Source organism: Amblyomma mixtum, chromosome 3 (genome assembly GCF_055824585.1).
Source record: "Amblyomma mixtum isolate Tamu chromosome 3, ASM5582458v1, whole genome shotgun sequence".
Classification (NCBI taxonomy): Eukaryota; Metazoa; Arthropoda; class Arachnida; order Ixodida; family Ixodidae; genus Amblyomma; species Amblyomma mixtum.
Window position 1 is genome coordinate 242,596,207 of NC_143014.1, and position 20,798 is coordinate 242,617,004.

Below are 20,798 nucleotides of genomic sequence, written 5' to 3' on the forward strand. Positions count from 1 at the left end.
GACACTGATTTCTGTTCCTAGTTGACAATGCGTTGCATGAAATAAGGCGTAGGATAGTACCAAGCAGCGGTTTTGGCAGGCGCAGAGAAGGTGAGCAGGGCTACCGTCAACTGATTTCCTAGCTGCTGGCTCATCAGGCTAAATGAGCACAAAAGCCCCTGGTGGTGCCTTCAGTTCCGGCATGCCTTTTTAAAGGGAAAATTGCTCTCTGAAACCTTCAACATTTACGCAGAGTTGACCTTGAGGGCAGCTCGCGTCGCTTAGAGAGGATATGCAAATAGTCCCCGAGTCTCTTACTTTGGCTCGAGCTTCCCGCGCTGCTTCTGCTTCAGCGGCCATGGCCCTCTGTAGTTGCACTGGCAGCCTCACATCCTTACTGCAAAATAAAGCAAAAGTGTCAACGTGTGATGCACTGTTCTGATCGCAGAAGAGCCAAACAACAGCTCGTACACTCACTGCTTAATTCTTGAAGTGCGTAACTATTTGCCCATAGACACGTCTGATGCCGTCCCTCTGAGCTCTAAGCTCTTAATAAAGGAAGTCAATATTTTGGTGTGACAAATTACATAAATGGTGCAGTTCATGGCCTGCCAATAATTCTTTAGACTATGAACAAAAAATTGATGCCACGGAGTTTATATTAACGGCATTGCATATCATGAGATTGCGCGCCTCCCGACTACACTGGCTACTGTGTCAGCAAAGTTTGTCAGGCGCACCGAATAGGTATCGCAGCTTCAATCAGACCACCACACACAAAAAAAAGAACGGTAGTATATTTGTCACTCATTTTGAAGGTACCCCAGCGCAACCTAACATAAAACTAAAGAAACTCAAGAAAAACGTGCCTACAGTACTAGAATAGAATATAGGCGGAGAGGAAATTTTGCTCGTTTTAATCAAGTTGACTCCTGCTTCCTTTTTCTATTCAAATTTATTTTCTGCTTCATAACTAACGCTGAATTTCAATTTGATAAGTGCAGACCCAGCTGGCACTTGTCGGCGAGCACGCGCCTCAAGCGAGAGGAATGATTCTGCCCTGCAGGGCATACGTCAGTAATGCTTATTCAGCTAAAGCCACAACCGTGTGTGCACCAGGATTCTCGAGCAAGTTTCAGGCAAGATTGCTCACAATGAACTGGCTTAGTTCTGGTGCATAATCTTCCAGAAACCAGCGGTAAAGAAAAAAGCGTGATATCGCTAAGAAGCATATTTAAGGAACGTGGACATCCAAGCTGAAAGCAAGGATTAGAAACAGGAGAAGGACGTTTTTGTTGACCACTGGTGAACTCTCACTATAGACTGCAGACATAATGGCAACACAGAGCAAAAAAAAAAATCTACACAGTAGACAGAAATGATAGGACAAACGCTGTTTTTTTGTCTAGGCTGACGTTTTTTTTTCTCTCTCTCTTTTTGAGCTGTATTCTCAGTTCGAACGGTCACTAACGCGCTGAACTTTCGAGACTTCTATAATGGAGAGGAACCTAGGAATACGTACATCTCAACTCGCTCCACTTTCACTCCCCAGGGGTCGGTAGCTTCGTCCAAGCTTGCCTGAACAAAAAAAAAAAGGAAATTGAGAGGGCGAGACCAGAGAGCCATTTGAGTCGTTTACGATGCATGCCAAGATCGTAATATACATGAAATACAATGACATTTTTGTAATTTCGCAGCAAACATGCAATCTTTGTTTTACAGATTCTCTAAAGACGCCTATGAAATCATAAAGCACTGGGAGTTTTATGGGGTGTCTGATGCGCAGCGAAGAAATCTTACTGTCATGTGATAACCACACACAGGCGCGTATCAAAATGCGGGTGGGGGAGCTCCCCCTCCGCATGTATCGCCAAGCAACCCCCCCCCCCCCCCCCCCCCCCCCGCGCTCGATACAAGAAATAATTACTTTGGGTCCCTCCCGTCCGGGCTACGTGCCTAGGCCCCACGTCTTGGTATCTCATGTAATAAGTACAATTCACGAACAAGAACTACAGTGTGTTTAGTCGAAGCCCCAACACACCTTTTTGTTTTGCATACGCGTATATTTCCTGCATTCTTGCTTACAAAAGTAGACAACGGAGCAACTAAAAGATGGCAAGCCGGAACAAATTTACGCATAGAAAAAATATCTTAAAGCCGAAAACACAAGCGCCTGCAGGATGCAGCACCTGCTTCAAATTGTAGAATTATTGAGCTCAGAAAATCGTTCCATTCTGTGACGTAGTTCTGTGTTTCTTTCAACAGATATTACTAATTTCAGTCCACATACAAGTAAAGATTGACAATGACAGCTGCTCAACCCGTTCAGTGGGGATTTTTCATTTGAAAAGCCCATGTTGGTGGCTTGATAATTTTTTTTTGTATTTCTTCTCGAGGATTTAACTCGCCAGAAATTCCCCCATAGTGTTGTTTTTGCTTGGCCCTTTGTAAGCGCCTCCAGGAGGCTGGGGTGACCCGTTTTCTGTGAAAAGCACGCCTTTCCTTCTTCCTTTTGTGTCCAGTCATGGCGAAACGCAGCCGCTCATTCACACTGTATTTTTGGCTACTGACCTCGGTCTCCATTCCAACCCTCGGCATCGAGATAGCAAAGAAAACGAATTAAATCGGAGTCAAACGGGGGGGGAGTGCCGGGGAGGTAGTACGTGCCTGCATGACGTGCGAGATGGACTCCCTCTCGGATAGGATCTCCGACAGGTTTTTGGTGCCCAGCACGTTCCGGAGCGTGGTCGCGGCCAGGAGTCGGGTCGAGTGTCCGTAGTCCTCCACGTTGGAAACGGCGATGGTGGCGTTACTGATGCGGTAGTACACCACGGCATCCACCGCTACTGTCACCGAGTCCTTGGATAGGATCTGCGCACAAGGGCCGCACAACACAGACAGAGCTGAGCATCGCCGACAGCTCATGATGTACAATAGCTCACAAGTGCACGGTAAAGCGAATGGAAGCCACATTGTTGTACCTGGCAGGTCAGTCATTGGTAGTTGGAATAGTGTGGCTTATGCGTACTTCGTCCCTATTGCGTTGTGAGTTAAAAGAGCACAAATTATGAACGACACTTCGCCACCTATCGAAACTGATGCTCCATTCAATTAGTTATTCGCCCCAAGATGATAATTAATGACTTGTTCTCAAGAAACTTTACATAGGAATGATGATTTCGTAAGCAGGATAAAGTATATCCTCACGCAGGTATACTCTCTTTATTTGCCTTCAAGCGCACCTCTCGCGGTCCTATGTTAATTGCGGAAGCAGTGCCAAATCCTTACTCGGAGTGAGCAAAAAATCTATAGTATAAAAACAAGCCTATTTTCTGTGAGCTGGGTTGCACTCACACATGAGCATAAACGTACAAAACGGCTCCGTATATTTTTCCAACTGGATTCTTTCGCATAACAACGTGGAACTATTAGATTCTAACAGCAGTCCAAAATAAAATGGTGAAATGCACAGCCTCCGGGAAATTTATGACTAAAAAGTAATTATTCTTTGCTAGTCCTCAGTACATCTTTTCCCATAACAGTCTTTTCAAGTGAAGGATAACTCTCTCTCTAGACCAGCTTTCAGTCACGACTAAGAGGCCCTCCAGCCAACGGAATCGACCAACTTTCACTACATCGCGGCTAATCTCATTTCCAGGAGGCAGCTGCCAGCCCCCTGCGAAGACACGCTACGGGATTAACCGCGACGTCATGGCCACAGGCCGATGCGAATGGCTGAAGGGCTTATGTGCCCAAGCTTATGTGGCTTATGTGTGCGCTGTGCTATGTGTCTTTAAAGCCAAGAAGTAAATGCCATCACGTACGCCCAGATATAATCTTTTCTCCTGCACAGTTGAGAATGCAGGCGGAAACTTATGTAACACGTCAATGTCATTTCCACTGTACCAAATGAACAACCTCAACAGTCACATACAGCTGACAATTAAAGACCAACGCGTCACAAGGGGAAGTCACTCGCAAGATTTTTCTTGATTTCTTGTAAGGGCACGTCGTCCCTTACTGTGCATTCATTGCTACCATACCAAAATGTTTTTCACTCTTCAGAAAAAGAAAAAAAAGTGCTTCACTCAACACTGATGTTTGCTCAAAATATTTCGAACAGGCCGGACGGATAACATCCACGATTGCTCGTCGCTGTCAGCAAGCGAAATTGAAAGCAGTTTCTCAGCCCTTCTTAGCTTCAGGATCACGTTCTATAGCCTGAATTCTACATTACTGCAGCTATTCTTGTTGGTGGTGGTGCCCAGACATCAAATGGTGCCCACTCAGAGCAAGAGATGAGCCCAGAATCGGGAGGCGTGTGGCGGCTAATCGGCAATTGAATGTCATTAAAAAGAGAGGGCAAACGAAGCGCACATATGAGCAGAGGCGGGGGTAGCAAAATAACGGAACGGAAATATTGAATTTAAATGAGGAAAGGAAAATAAACGATATATAGAACAAACTTTTGCGCGGCACCTGAGGAGATTTTAGCATGGAATTAAGTAATGATTGCTGAAAGATATTTTCATATTAGTCAGTTGTTGGTGTGAGAGTTTAACTTTAGATCCCTCCTTGCATCTTCGCGTCCCTAGTTAAGTTTTTCTTGCAATTTGTTGCTATTATTACCAGTAAGTTAAGAACCCTCGTGCGGCCGTGCTCTGTTGGTCGCGAGCTGTGTTGGTTAAGCATTCGCTGCTTATTAGAAAAATAATACGCACTTTCTGCTTACACGTGTCATAAGGTGGGCGAACGACTGATTTTTTTTTTGGTTTTTAGGTAAATATAGGGTTTACTTCGTCGTGCCCCTTCATTTCCACTTTTTATCCCAGCTCCAGAGGGGCTCAAAATGTCGGACAGGATCAAACGTCAAACAAAAAATAGGCAGCCAAAGAAAATGGCAAAGCACTTAAGAAACAGTTGAGGCCTTTAACTGTTCCAAACTACCAGCTAGTGCTACCAGCAGTCTAAAAACATAGTTAAAACCAAATTTTCAAATATTCCAAACTCCTAAGCGACGCCTGGTGGACCGGGCGAGGGCTGCTGCAGTCTCCGTAGGGGCCCTGGACTAGGGCCTCCACCCAAACTCCACAGAAGGCTTCTCAATAAATGTTTTCCATTCATTCATTCTGCTTCACGGTACTTTGAGTTGTTAGTTACCGACTGCAATGCAAGCAATTTTGGCGCTAGCCATAAGTCATCTAAGAAAGCTGAGCCATCACAATGAATGAAAACACTTTTAGTGAAAAGGAGAAGCTCGAAACACTTAAAAATAACTTGACTGCAATGGGAGAAAAGGTTCGCTGCAGTGGGGATATTCTTGTCTCTCCTCAATTGCTAAACCACAACAGTGACAAATTAGTATTAGCAGGGGCGCATATATGGCTTACTACCAAGCAGAGGCATAATTGCACATGCTGCTTAGCCCCGTTCTGCAGCGCCAAGGACAACAAAATCAAGTGGCTCCATCAAAACCATGCGATACTCTACATTTAGGCTGCGAAGAAGTTAGTGGCTACAAGACCCTGCGTGCAGCTAATATTATCTAAGCGCGAACAGCAACGTAAAGCTGTCAAGAAAAAGAAGTATGTCTAAATAATGAAGGATCCCCTGATACGAGCTCGATGCATCAAGGTTGCGCAAATGTGCGGCGTAGCCATGGCCATCGCGCATTCACTGAAAAGAACACCACACCTTTCCGTTCAGGTTTAGAAATGGAAGCCCTTATAAAAGTGCATGTTACCAAAGGAACGAAGCAGAACCGACGCAACTTCCACTTTTATTTGCGTTCATTAATCAGCGAATTCGTCCCACTTTACTAAGCTCGCGTTTGAAAACTGAAGCTTACAGTCGAGCGCCGCTGAGTCTCGCAGCGTGATTTTCTTTCATGTATTACTTTGCAGTGACGTTTTCCTGGCTGGTATGTCCGTTTTGGTCACGCGTGTGATCTTCAGGGCCAACAATTATCCTTGGAACCGAAGCATCAACGTAGTATGTTTACCTTCAGGGTCTATGTATGTCCACAAGACAAGAAGCAGTATACGGTTCATACAGAAGCGCAGGTCACCTGGTGCGCATTTAAAAGAGCTTAAAGGCCTGAAGCGAAAGCTACGTAACAGATAAACAAACGACAAAATATTATTCAGACCTTTAAAGAAAAAAAAAAACGATGAACGCCACCAAAGCACACGGTAACTTGTACTTCCTCAAGTGTTACACTGTCGTAAACAAAGCCCCACGTTCAAGCCAGCCACTGTGGAACGGTTACCACCGTGGATGCTCTCGAACGACGCCGCGGTGGCCACAACGCCAGCCTCGCAGAGCTCATCTGACGTTCAGCGCCCGGCCGACGCAAAGCTCAGTAGCTTACATCGCACAAACGCCACTCATAAATCCTTCGCACGCGTCGCTACCAACGCGCGCGCGAGAAGGACGCGAGCGAAATCCTAAACTCCGCGCGCATATCGAATAGCTAGGCGCAGGCACCGCTAAAAAACAAACAAAAAAAACTGAGTGTCCTTCGCAATGTGAGTGACTTTTGAAAGCCCACGTCGCGGCGAACGCCAGCCGCCCATTTTCCCCTCACGTGCAGCGCCGCTGTGGCTGCAACCGCCTAATGACTGTCCGGCCCCACAGGAGCGGCATGAAAGCAGCGGAAGAAGAGGGGAGGGGATAGGGAGGGGGGACCGGTAGATCGGCGAGAGGGCGAAGGCGACAGACTTTAGACAAAGAGGCCTTGTCGCAGGCTTCGCCTCTTCCTCCTGCTTGCAGGGAATAGTGGAAGCGGTGGCCGCGGGGAAGAGGTAATTCCAAAATGCGCGGCTCAATTCGCGGCGACGACGACAATGGTTTGCGCCGCTAACGAGGTAATTAGCATTAGTTAATGAGAATCGCACGCAAATGGCCACGCAGCGCCGGCCACCTTGCTTTTGAGACCCTGGCGCAACGAGCTCTTCTTGCGTGGCTTTAACGCCGGCGCGATGCATGATCGCGCAGGAGGGGCCGGGCCATTTTCGACGCCGCTACAGAATTCCACTCTTCGCGGTCCATCAACAGCGTGTTGAAATATCTAGGTTTGCAGGTTTACGAACGCGAGTAAAGTGGGAACATGGGATGGCATGGCTGAGTTTGCATTTTGTAAGGGCACGGTTTATGCGAAAGCTCCCGATCTAATGTTCCAGTAAAAGACGAGAAAATGTGTGCGACTTCACGCGTCTTAAGGGAAACATCAGCCAAGAATGACCCTCGTAAAGCATCGATGCGGCAAACAGCGCAGCGCAAGCTTGCAGGGTAATGACTCGCAATGCTGGAGTGAGGGGTTGGAGGGATGGTACGTTTACTTGACTTGCGCCTTCCGTTTGCTTCAGGGTGATATATATTTACCTACGACAGTATCAAGACATCTTTAGTGACATGTCTCATATATCGATTGTCATTTCTACACCATGACAGTGGCCATAAATGATTAAGCTATACCTCTATGAGAGAAATCTAAGTGCTAACACGATGCCACCGTTAATCTTCTCACCAGTTGAATCTGAATATATGTATATAATTTCTGCAGTTCCGACGAATAGTATAAAGCTGGAGAGCCTACACGACAATGCCTTCTGTGTACAGCTAAGTTAGTGGCCTCGAAGTCCTGACTCCTTGATCAGCCTGCCGATCTGTTAAGGAAGGGCGGAACGTCTAGACAATCAGCGTAACTTGTTTGTTAAAAACTAAATGATTTTTACTTTTTTTTCTGAGATCCCATCACTTTTTCGCACGAGCTTGCGACGGACACGCAATTCACAATGCGTGATGTCTGCGGTTTCTAAGGCTTACAAACATTTCACGTGCACGCATGCAACAAACACACTTCGCTTGAACCGCACCGATGTCGCTGCGGTCCGCTGCGCATTCGTTGTCAGCAGCGTGCAGCTCCACGCCTCCGGGCTTGAGATAGTTGGCTGAAATACCTGAAATCGCGTCCACGTTTCGCTTCGACCGATCATTTCCATCGCAGGTATTTTAAGTAGGCGCCTCCGGTAGCACTCTTGCGTTCCTTTACCTCACCATTGGTCTGAAAAGTCGGAAGCAGCCTTTAAGCGATCTTTGAACTGAAGGAACGAATTTTATTTTGCGAGCAATTAGCCAGTGATCTAGCCGAGCGCCCGCCACGTTTAACTGCAGTGGAGCCAGTTTGCAGGCGTCATGCGGCGGAGCGCGTCCAGGCCTCGCCGTGGCGTGACGAGAGCGGGCGGCCGAACGCGGCTTTCGAGAGCGCGGCCGTCTTTCCCCCCCCCCCGCGGAGGAGCGCAGAGGGGGGGAGGCGCGGGCAGAGGGCCTGAGGGAAGAAGCCAATGGATGGGGCCAGCACGCACCCAAGCGAAGGAGTATTTGAGCGGCGGCGTCCCGTAGAACACGTCCTCCGCGAGCGGTGGCGGAGGCTTCGTCTTGGTCGGCACGAAGGCGGACAGGTACGCCGGAGTCCCCTCCAGCCGGAAGGCGTCCGCCTGGCCCTGGGAGGGGACAGCACGGGCCCTTGTCAGCGTCCAGCCGAGAAGACAGCGCACCAACACCACCACCACCACCACCCTGCTGCCACCCCCGCGTACGCTGCCGGCCCAAAAGAACGCCGAGGACACGTCGCCGCCGCACTCTGCCGCGCACGTCCGCTTCGAGCGAGTCTCCTCAGCTTGCCCTCAAAGGGTAGACTTCCGGCGGACGGCGGCTACTCCCGCTTTTGGTGCTACAGCGGCGACTGCTAGACTGCGCGCGACAGACTTATCCTGAGCAGCGAAGCAAACAAACAGTGAAGCGCCCACTCCTTGAGCGTAAAATTAACCTCATGGTTTAGCAAAACATGCTCCTGGGGTTGTTGGTGAAGGTCACTATGAAACATGTCAGCGGTTATCCCGCCTTCCTATCTCAGTGCTCGAAGTATTTTTACGCCAGCATGTTTCATAGTGACTTCCACGGCCCGATGACGCCTGGAGACACAATACTGACGTCACGGGAGTTATAGTAACTATGAGCTGTGTGGGAGTATATTGCTTCATGTTATATCGGCTTCATCTGGAGTAAAATTATTAGCCCGGGCCTTTCCCTTCGTGATTCAGGACGTCCTGCTAATTGAGCACTTATTTAGGGACTCGCATGAAATAACTTTGTTGGAGTGGTCCTGGGATAAAACAAAGCAAAAAGATTTCATTTACAGGTTCTATACATTACAGAAAAATTTAATCAATGAGAAACGCAGGTATTTGTATATTTTCTGATGGCGCTGAAACCTCAGAAATAAATAAGCAGAGACGGGCGTCTCCTGACACCGCTTGATTGCACAGTGAAATATTTGAACAAAAGGAGAATTGCATGTTCAATCTCCTCGGATAGACATGGATTCGTAGGTAAAAAAAATGGTGAGAAACGCTCATCTCTACCTGCACATCACATCGCTAAGCACTGCGAAAGAAATCTGCCCTCGCGAATGAGCTCATGCATGTATCAGGGCGTTGGTGACGCCATTCGGGATCATTTAGACATTTACTTGCTCGCCTTCGAGGACGGTCCGACGATATCTCCACCTCGTGAGTTATGTCGCCGCGGCTGACTTCAATCTCCCTCCCATGCATTTCAATCTTGCCCTTCGTCCGGCCAATCGTACAGAAAGAAACGAACCTCCTTGGACCCCTCCAACCTCCCCGCCTAAGTTTTACGCCGTCGGGCAGAGTTATTGAGTAGGCGAGCTGGCGGAGGGCGTAAGAAGAACAAAAGCAAGGCGGTCTTCCCCTGACACGTAATCACCCCGGCCAAAGTTTTACGAATCCCATCTAGCTGGCTTCGATAAAAAGATGAGCGCAGGAGACCCTTCCCTGCAGGTACCGAGGCCCAGATTGCGAGGGCGATCAATACTCATCACTGCCTCAACTAGGCAGGTAGTATACTAGGCGGACATCCGGGCCCAGCCAGAAAAGACTGGCCGACTGAGGAGAGCGCGCTCGCGCTAAAGTAGGGGGAGGCCCGGACGAGGAAATATATAAAGAGATCGGGAGAAGGTGGCCGTCCAGAAAAACAAGGCTGCATGGCCGCCCCAAGAATGGAAGCCTGTCTCCGAACGGGTACACTGGGCGAGCGAGCGAGATCGCGACGAGGGCCTTCTCGACGAATGGCCGCTCTCTTTTTGTCGGGGGACGGGATAAGACCAGCGCGGGCCTCATTCGCGCGATAAGGGTTGGAGAAAAGCGCGGTGGGAGCGCCAGGTGTACGGCGCCGAGCGCGCGCGCGCTAGGCCTTTCGTTTCGCCGGACGGCGCGAAAAGCGTCGCGAGGGGAGGAAGGGGTGGGTTTGCTGTTCGGCGCGAACAGCGGTCGTTAGACCACCGGCCGGCCAGAACCGAGCCGAGCTTCCTCGCTCGTTTTGCTCTGGCCAGTGTTTGTTGTGCTCCGCCGACCTGCGCGCAGATAAAGCTGCGGCGCTCTCGGCGGTTCAAACCGCTGATGCCGTCCTCACTTTGTTCAGCTTAGTTCGCATCAAGAATTGGGCAAGGCGAACGAAAGAAGAAAAAACGTTGTTTGCACCACGGTGTTTAGGTGCGTCTTTCTGTCCTGCTGCTGCTTTTCCGAGTATGGATTGCGTGCGCACCTCTCCTCTCAGGATAAAAAAAAAAATGACGGCCGCAGCCACGTCATCGAGAAGCACTTACGGTTGCCCGCCGATAAAACTGGACGCTACTTCAAGGACACCTGACCGACAAGCTCATCATATGATACGTATGTATAAGCTATGTCTCTTAAATTTACAAGGCTGCCCTACTAATTTGTTCTAAATATTTGCTTCACTTGTCGGAACGCAAAACTATTAATAGCCGCGTTTCAACCTAATGAAGTAATATTCGGAATCCACACCGTGGCGTCACCACTATCTGTCATTCCCGTCTTGGCGTCCTAACCATGTGGCTCCTTTGATACACTTGTATGGTGAAGGCTGTATTCTTTACTGCGAAGCTTGTAATCAAAATGATGAGAAGATTTTCAAGTATGATCTTGACAGCATTGTTCGTTAGTGTCAAACATTGCAAATCGAGATTAAGACTAGTAAAAGCACGGCCGCGGTGGCTCAGTGGTTATGGTGCTCGGCTGCTGACCCAAATGACGCGGGTTCGGTCCCGGCCCTAGCGGTTGTATTTCGATGGAGGTGAAATGATAGAGGCCCGGACACTGTGCGACGTCAGTGCACGATAAAGAAACCAAGGTGGGCGAAATTTTCCTGCGCCCTCCGCTAGGGCGTCTCTCATAACCTGAGTCGCTTTGGGACGTTAAGCACTATAAAACCAAAATCATCTAGTGAAAGCAAGCGGCGGCCGTATTTTGTAGCGACTCGTTTTGCATTTCATTTGGTCGTGACGTCAATCGTAACGAAACTAACGGCAGCAGGGAAAGACAAACGAACAATCGCAGATACGGCCGGTCTGAACACCGCGCGCTCGCAATCCAGCTCGACCAAGCCAAATGGCGAACTTCAATCGGCGATCCGGAGCAAGTTTTCTTGCTGCGCGGCACCGAACAGCTGCTTCGATGGGCGATTTGGATTCAGATCTTGAGTTCTGATTGGACCGTGACGGTGGGGTCCCTCGACTCTCTGAACATCTTGCTACTTCACGGATTCACAAAGCGCTTCGAATCGCCGCTTGGAATTCGCCAAAAGAGACCATGCTCGGCCAGTTCTTTACCCAACCATCACACATTTTCGCTACAGAGACAGAGGTAGGCCCGAGAAAGCTCATCAGGCATGTCAAACGCGTCGTCATGTTCCCTGATTCGTCGCGTCGGTCCGCCAGCACGGCACAGGCATGAGATCGTTGACGCAAGAGGCGCCACGGGCGTGTTTCAGTCCCCTGATTCCCCACTGTCTACGTACGTCACTGGGAGCAGCGACCAATGGCGGAGGAGCAAGTGAAACTAAAACGCAAGGACAGGTCACAAAATAGGACCTCCGGGTCGTATGATAGTACGGCGATTCTTTTCCATCCGTTTTGTTCCATCCTCCTAGTCGGCCTTGTCGACAGGCGTACCCTGGCGATAGCACGGACAGAAGAATGGAATGGGTATGGCATGAACGTTTTAAATACTGCCTCACGTTTGCCTGGGCCGGGGAGCGGGTCACGTGATCCACGGAGCTTGAGAGAGGGCGCTCGTCTGAGAGGCGCGGCACAACTATGTTACCTGATGGCCAGGGGACGACAAACAGTCCGCGGGTTTCATTCTCATCGACCCTACTGTTGCTAAATGCAGTAAAAATAGATTTGCTTAGCTCCAAAAGCCTCCAATTCAACAAAGCTCTCTACGCCCATGCTGTTACATAAGCTGGCGAGCTCAGAAACAACGTTTGGTGCCATGCTTTCTGCGGCAAGATCTTAGCCAGTCATTGCTCTAAATGTTTCATCTCCAGTTTTCGGTGGACATCATTATAGAGTGGTTACGTTGTTGCACTGGTAACATGATTTTCTCAATGGTTTCTAGCAGTCAGCCTGATTTAAAGTTTCGTTAGTCTACAGCCAGCTCTATTTTCATCCGATTAGCTTAGAACAGATTTTTGAGAATAATTGTCGTGTTATTTTGATAGTAGTCCAGTCGACGCCATGCCTTGCCACACACGTGACGACAAGGCCTGCGCGCCCACGCAAACCAAGAAAAAAAGATTTAGCATAAGATTCCATAACAACTATACCGAGTTCGCGACGATAAGATTCATATCACTTGGCTCAGTACATTCGAGCAACGCCTCGATAAATAACATCTTCTTTGAACAAAGCTGCGCAACGGGTTCAGAGTTGATGTCCGGCGTATAGTCAATCCCTGATGTTTAGCTTCTTTTGTTTTCTTTCATTCCTTGTGTTCCTCGAAAAAAAAAAAAGAATTCTGAGAGAGCAGTGTGAAAGTGAAATTTTCAAATTGTTATCCACAAGCAATGAGCTCCCCATGGAAGCAATGGGCATTTTTTTTTTTTGCGTTCTCTTTCATGTGCCATTGAACCCAGAAGTATAACCTGGTGCATGCTCGAGAAACGAAGCGGCTTGACAGCAGGCGTTTAGTGCCTAACTATTGTATGTTGCTTCTTAGCAGTAATGGGGAAGTTTGCTGCCTACATAGCGCCTTCTCCAGCGGTAATGAGACAACTTTCGCTGTGATTCTGAAAGATGCGTATCTGGGCAATAACTTCTTCAAATATCGCCACTGCACATTTTTAAGTGGAAGGCACCGTAAGCCGCTGACACCTTTGGCTATTACCAGTGCTGCCTTGACTCAGACCCTGGCTCTATTAAATGGCGAGCATGAAACGCCGTCTATAACAGCGGCGATAGCTATACCGCTCATTGTAAGCTTTTGAGCACAGGAAAAGACATATACCATGCAGATTTTGCGTGCCTAATGCTGCTAAAACCGGGAACGCGCTGGACAAGCGGAAAATTTTCAACAATAACTGAGCGTAAATATGAGCCTTTTGCCAAATTAGAAAGAAGAAAATGGTTTAGCAATACTCGTAAAATGTAGAACTTGTCGTTGGAAAGCAACCTTTAAACTAAGGCCGGCAACAGACTCTGACTTCATAAATGTGCGACGCAATTAAACCGCGCTACGTCCAGAGACAGGTTTGTTGCAAACCGGTACTGCTACGTCCGCTGTCAGTAACGTCCTGCATGGACAAAAACTTATCTCTGGTTCCAGAAGTGGTTGATGCTGTGAATGTTATTTTTTTACCAATAGCCTCAGTATAATAACGGCCTTGGTAGGAAGATCACTCGTAGTCCCGATTCGTATACGTACGAGGAAAAAGAGCACGCAGTCACTGTTTTAGGATGCAGCTGGATAAGCTGATAAATAACAAAAAAATAACAAATCACTGAGTTCGAACGACGTTCGAATAATAACTTATAAAGCTCGCTCTTAACGATCTGCGCCGAATCAGCAAGGACAAAAAATTGCAGGGCAACACACACACACAAAAAAAACGACACACAGAGACAAGTTGGCACACAAGCGCTGATTTCGTTGTTCTTTCTGTGTTGCGCTGCAATTCTTCGTCATGGATCACCAACCAGCGCGCACACCTACCCTAGCGATCGTCGAGCAAAATAATAATTTAATACGAAGTACCCGAGCACTTACTGAAGTGCCTATCTTTCGAGCAATATCAATTTGCAGGCCATAATTGAAATATTGCAGCTATTTATAACCAATTTACGTTAATATCTCCTCAGTAGACGTGTCGATAAAAACATTCATGACAGTACGCCCTCATAATCTGAGCCATATAACGTATTTCTCGATTTTCAACACAGCTTTAGTAAACTTACTATCGGCTACAAAAGCAAGTGACCACTCGACACCAGAAGTGCATCGTCAGGTGGCGGCCTCATTCAGTGCGGCAAGGTTCGGAACTTATAGGGGGGGGGGGGGGGGGGGGGGGGGGGGGGAATCAGTTGCTTTTGTCCTCGATAGTACGTTGTGACGTATTACGAAGCCTCACTCGCAAAAACCAAAACCTGAATAATGTGTAGAGGTTACGCCGTATTAAATTATCTGAGACGTAATGGCGAATAAAATCATGTTCCAGGATTCCTGACGTACCGAGCGTTTAAAGAAAAATGCGAACTGTATTATTTACAAATGATAAGAATAGAGACGTTCCATGTCTGTATTCCTCTAAGAACATATCTTTCGTAGCCTAGCTCTCGCTTTATTACAACATTATCATCACAAAAGATGCCAGCAAGGAGTGATAAATGCAGTTTTTTTTTTCCAGCCTATATCTGTCGCAGTGCGTCAAGGGCCATATATGGCCATTGCTTTTCCTAACTGATACAAATAATTTATACGGAACCAGCAACAGGCTTATTACACGGTTTGCAGATGGTTCAACATCTCTTCGACATGCACTTCAGAAACAATGAAGAGGGAAAAAATAACATATTTATAAAAGGGAACTACCTCGAATAAATTTAGTAGAAGCCAGCGTTAGTGCTATATTGAAGCCAAAATAACAAGCGGCATCCCGACCTATCAGTGTCTAATTCATTAATAAATCTGCAGTGCTTCTCCACACTGTAGCAACATTTTTGAGTTATTTTTTAGGGCATTTTGATCACATATACGAACATTGAATGCGTTCCTTCAGAGGTCGATTCAGCAGGTAGCATACTAGTGCGATACAGGCGCATTATCCAAGTAATTTTAAAGGTAAGCATTCATTACGCATCACTGACGTCTTCTGTTTACTATTGTAGTACGGTCTGCTGCAAGACATCAGCAACGTATTTTCGCAGGCTACATTTACTGCCAAAAGAAAGTTGACAGCTGGAAATTACAGTATTTTTTTAACACACAAAATTTCACAAAATCTAGCTCTCGTGCTGCAAGGCACAGAAGCGTTTGGATTACTCCGACAGGAATGGGATGCTGTGCGAAATAATTCTCATGCTATAGAATACCCCGTTTTGTCAAACGAAATATGTTGCGGCAATTTTGAGCTTACCCGTCAATCTAACTACGTAATTAGAAACAATGAGAGCCGATCGTTTTAAAGCAAAGAACTTATTTTCCTTTTTCTCGTACGTTATCTAGTGCTATCGATCTTCTTTCTGCCGTGAACTTCCAGTTTCAACTTCTTTAGGCTACACATTCTTCAGTCGACATTCGTGAGCTTCTTTTAAATGCTCGTTTTATTCGAAATCATCGTCGTAATTACGGTGCTTCATGCATTTAACTCCCTTGCTGTGCACATAAAAACACTCTCGCATAATTTTGTGAGCTCGTGTGATGTTCTACCGCCGATCTCATCCTGTACTGTTCAGTGTGACTGGAGCTCGACCCTCACTAATTGTTAAAGCGTTTAGTCCAGGCTCCTACTTTGGAATGGATAAAATAAAACAAATTCAACTTCATCTTATGACCTATATTCGAATAAGTAACTAAATCTTGCCAGATCATCAGAATAGCGTTTAAGAATTTTGCTTTCGAGTGTGGCAAGTCACATACGAGGAGCAATTTGTAAATCGAGGGCGCTGTATTACCCACCATTGTGCTCCTACTTTCTCTTTGTTCATTAAATTGTTGCATGCGGGGAAAAGAGTAATGAGTGGCCTGAACGCCCACCACACGCATCTGGTGTCCAGAACATGTACAAAGCGTTTTACTAAATGTTAAAGGTAGGTAATGTAGCGAGCAAGCCAAAAGAGAGGACAGCGCTACTATATTTGCTCTTCTTTAGAGATGTGTCGTTATGATTGGATTCTAAGTTGCGAAGTACGCGTTAGTTCCAATGCTCCACATGCCGATGATAAATTTACACCAGCGCAGAAAAACAATATAATGCGGTCATTCGCTCGCTTCACGCAGTGGCTAGTGGACAGCTGCTACTACGTGCGAGACCTTAAAAACATGACACGGAAAAAGCTGCTTATCAGCCTGTAATGCACCCTGTCGGGGAAGACGCATTTCCTCCGTCCGTCGCTATCACTTCACCTTACACGTTACAATGCCCGTGCCGAAGGACGCTGCGCGATACCTCCGCGAATGCCCGCGCCAGCGTTCTGTCGTTCGTCGAAGCCTTTGTTCCCGGAGTGGAGGGATGCTCCTATCTAGAATATAGCGCTCTGGCGAGAAGAAATCACGCTGATAGCTTAGGACAGCCCATTGTTTTGTACCTCGCGAAGCATGCCGAAAAGGAGGTGCTCGATCGAATCTGGTTAGGTCAACGTCGATAAACTAATGAAAAAACGACAACTAGTTCGATATAGCGTAGCCATTTGACGTAAAAGAGTTTAAAAGTGCCGATGTACGCTTGACTAATGTCTTAAAAGCACTCTCTTTCCCACCAAAACTTCAGCGAAAGTCTCGCAGCAGGAACACACAGGGGGCGACCGTTGCAGTGCTTACTCGAAGCAAGGGCGAAAATTCGAAATATCCGCTTTCGATCTAATGGCGTTTCACCGTGGAGGAGACGGCAGAAAGCGAGAGGCGCGGGCGAGCAAGGCCGTTAGATTCCTCCAAGTGCATTGGACGGGAATGAATGCCGCCGCCGAGGACGACACTACTTACACGACCTCCTCGAGGGGATAAGGGGAAACGCCAGGGCGGAGAGGGCAGCGTCAGGGGGGAGAGAGAGCGAGTGCGGGGAAACAGAAGCGGCCCGGCGGCGCAGCGGGCGCCGATGCGGCGCTTGTGCGCACGCGTAATGGGATTTCGTGTCCATTAGGCGGGAGCCGGCACGCGCGGGAGAGCGCACGCGCCCGCACGCCACCGGCGTTTGCCCCTATTTGCGTTTTCAAAACAAACGGGCCAAAGATCGGCGCCGAGGCGAAGAGAGCGCGCAAAATACTCGGCGCCGTCGCCGGGCCGATGCGCACCGACGCCGCCGCCACTGGAAAACAAAGGGGGTGCACAGTTCTCCAAATACGCGGGCCCGTCTAGAAAAAGGGTAGAAACAAAACAAACGAAATCAACGGCGAGGCACGAATAGGGGCAGAGTATGAGAAGAAAAGAAAAGGAGAAATAAGAGGCAGTAATGAAAGATAGAACGTCACCGAGGCACTACCCCAACACCATACTCGCGCGCGGACTAATGGTGTTGAGTCGCCTTGTGAAATTTTACAACAGTGCGGCAGCGCAAGCCTTCTGTTCTTGCGCCCACAAGCCGCGTTGAGTGTACTGCTTGGTGTTTTATTGCCTTTTTTTCTCTCATTTTTGTTGCGAGTCCCGTTGTGGCGTACAATGGAAACACGCAGAAACATGCAATCCTGCGCCCAAGGACTTTTTTTTTTTACATATGTATGCCGAGCACACAATACCGCTCGCTCTTGCTTCGCAGATTACTTCATCACCGCCGCGCGATAAAACAGGCGCATTGTGCGTTTCGTACGCAAACTTTCCGACAAAAAGCCGGCGAACAACAGCAAGCTCTCTCTGTAATGCTTGGTAGCTTTCTAAACACAACTATGTTCTGTTATTCGCACGCGTGACGCTGGCGTAACTCTTTGGTGACTCAACGCGCATACCTGCGTTTGCAACAACTCCCTCGCTTCCACTCGAACCCTCTGCTACCGCCTCGTTTAGAAAACAGGAACACAAGAATAAGCTGAACGAAATTAGACAGTTGCGCCGCGTGCTTGGCGCGGTTGAGTTTAAGACACTTCAACGTCCGCGAAGTTAACGCGAAAATAAGCGAAACAGCGCAGCAGCGCGAGCTGTTTGTAGAGTTTAAGAAGCACGGGAGCGGAAAGAAATCTCTGGTATTGAGCGACAAAAAACAACGTCCAGCAGAAAAAAGAAAAGAAAAACAGCCTTCGGCGCGGACGAGGCGTGCGCGGCGGTGCTATACGGCCAGTGGGCTGGTAACCGGTTGGCATGCAGATGGTCGCTGCAGCTAAGTATGTCTGGAATGCGCCGCGCTGCTGTTATACCCCACGCTTGCCTTAGTTTCAAAGAGTCAAAAGGCGCTTCGCTCTTCCATGGGGCCGGAGGCGCGGGTTGGGGAAGAGTACGTTAAACACGAGGCAGCAGGTATAATTACTCATGCAGTGCACAAAGAAAAGCTCGGTTAGAAGGAAGAAGGCCAGGCAGCACTTACCTCCTGTGGAGGAACATCGAATGATACTGTCCTCAAGTCCACCTTGCAATAGGTGTCGATACAGGGTATGATGAAAAAGATACCTGCGTCAAGAGACAGGCACCAAGTTTCAGAGACAGCGCGTTTGTTGCTTCCGTAGTAAAATTCTAGTTTACGAGCTTCTTTCCTGCTTTTTTTAGTGGGCTAGCACCGGATGTGCCAATCCACCATTTAGCCGTTGTCTGTGAGGTCCCTCTGCACACCGGGTTGTGGGAAGCCTGGGACCTAGGTAGCGCATTATGCAGGAAGTGTCGCTTTAGAGACTAAACTTCATCTTACGGAAGCAAGATGTGCTGGCCTCCCTCAGTCCAACAGGCAGCTCTACGCGTTATGACACCGTTAAAGATAAAAAGAAATCGAAAGGTGAGGACAATGGTTCTCCTTACCTTACACAGATTTAGAGCTTCTGCGGTGCCATTAGTGCTTCACTACACGGTAAGAAACAAACATCGCTGCCTGGTCACTTTTTGGCAAGACGGTACGCACACTGTATTTTCATCGCTATCCGTACGCATTATCATCAGTCAGAATTCGAACTCCATAAGGTTCATGCTCCGCCTCTCCAGCATATAGCACTGCTCGCCTCAATGGCGACAGAAAGATTTAGGGACGGATTTAGCTTCGCTGAGGGAAACAGTTTCTGTGTGAAAACCACGACTAAAGTCCAAATAAGGCACTGCGCAAATAGGGTCAGACCCCAACCGCCCCCTCCAATAGCCACGCATAAATCTGCCCCTGTGACAGTACGGCCTTTTCGAAGGTCTTGAAAATGTACAGGTGCCGTCAAAAGTAAATGGAAGGCAATATTCACGAAAAAAAATTAATCATTGGGCCCCCAGTTCATGCATCCTTGAATACATATTGTGATTTGCGAATTGCACTGTGCACCAACAAGCATGGACCATTATGCTTTAGATTTAAAGAAATTAAATTTTTTTCACAAAGTCGCCTTCCATTTACTTTTGACGACGAGTGTACGTGCCAGGTTGCGAAAGGCTCATTCTTCTCCCCTTCAGTGGATTTCTCTGGTCCTGGAGTGCTTCTGCGACGAAACCTTCTTTTGCCGACTTTAACAGTACTTAATGCGCATCGAATGCACTCCTATAAGGATTCGCCACGCTTTGGTACACGCGTACGGTGGTGTAATTCACGTACGCCTTGAAGAGAGTGAGCATACCCGTGTTTCATTCTGCTGTATTAAAACCTAGATGTTCTGTCCTGCCGTACGAAATAGCCAGCTAGCCAGATAGTATGCTATGGTGGCTGTAAACGACACACAAGATGACCGACCCTTCCTTTGGAAGCACACAGCACGGAGAAGAAGTCAGGTGTGCGGCCGAAAGTTTGCGGGCTTTCAAAATCAATATAATCGCACGAAGATGTGAAAGAACATGTATTTTTACGCTTGGCTGCTGTCTGTCCTTTTATAATATTATTCCTTGCTTCTGAATGGCAGACATAACCCAAGAGGGGGAAATCTCCTTCATTCTGAAAATGCAATATCACGATTCTACTGAAGGCATGGCACAGAAGTAGCTGTACCACCTACGAAAATTGCTTTCACAGGGGTATCTGAGCCTTACCTGGAGTAGGTGCACAGAAATTGATGAGCGTAAAATTAAGAACTCCGAAGCAGTGTTTATTTCTGCTAAACTTCGCGTACAATGAGCTTTGTTATGTTCAGAAAAAAAGAAGGTAGTAAAGGATACCCCATATCTATTCTTTAGAGCCCCGTATTATCTCTTAGTGACTGATTCTAGCAGCAAATATGCGAGGTCTGTCATCACACACTCCTTCACAATGGTGATTTTCAGCGGAATTAGGCTTGCAAAGTCAAGTCCCAGAGGTGTCAGAATCAGGGATGTGGTCATTCATAGGTTCGACCTCTCACCTGGGCCTTTGGCTCCTCCGCGAAGCAATCGACCGAGGCGGAAGATGACTGCACGCTCGTATTCTTGAACTACCTGCAATGTTGAAGCACAGTACCTTGAACACTGCTGACAAGAACACATAGTTCAAACGTTGCGTAACCGGAAACCTCTGTTCCCTCAATGCACATAGTATGTAACATCTGTCGTTCATTCGGTGAACAGCGTAAGGGAAGCCAGCATGCCAGCAAGCGCGACAAGGGATAATCTCACGTTTAAGGGGAACGCTCCGCTGTCAACCCG

The 20,798-nt window shown here is 47.8% G+C and overlaps 1 protein-coding gene across 3 annotated transcripts in view; it reads right to left on the reverse strand.

Moving 5' to 3' along the window:
* Nucleotides 1-20,798, reverse strand: part of LOC149354199 (band 7 protein AGAP004871-like) — a 700,472-nt gene that overhangs the window by 8,014 nt on the left and 671,660 nt on the right. For 2 of the 3 annotated variants that reach the window (XM_089583162.1, XM_089583161.1), the window contains 6 exons: nucleotides 20,519-20,591; nucleotides 18,589-18,671; nucleotides 8,346-8,483; nucleotides 2,647-2,850; nucleotides 1,502-1,557; nucleotides 298-376 (listed from right to left, as the gene is read on the reverse strand). In XM_089583162.1, the coding sequence (XP_089439288.1) occupies nucleotides 298-376; nucleotides 1,502-1,557; nucleotides 2,647-2,850; nucleotides 8,346-8,483; nucleotides 18,589-18,671; nucleotides 20,519-20,591 (633 nt within the window). The remainder of the gene's footprint in view (nucleotides 1-297; nucleotides 377-1,501; nucleotides 1,558-2,646; nucleotides 2,851-8,345; nucleotides 8,484-18,588; nucleotides 18,672-20,518; nucleotides 20,592-20,798) is intronic. The other variant, XM_089583163.1, reaches the window with a different exon arrangement.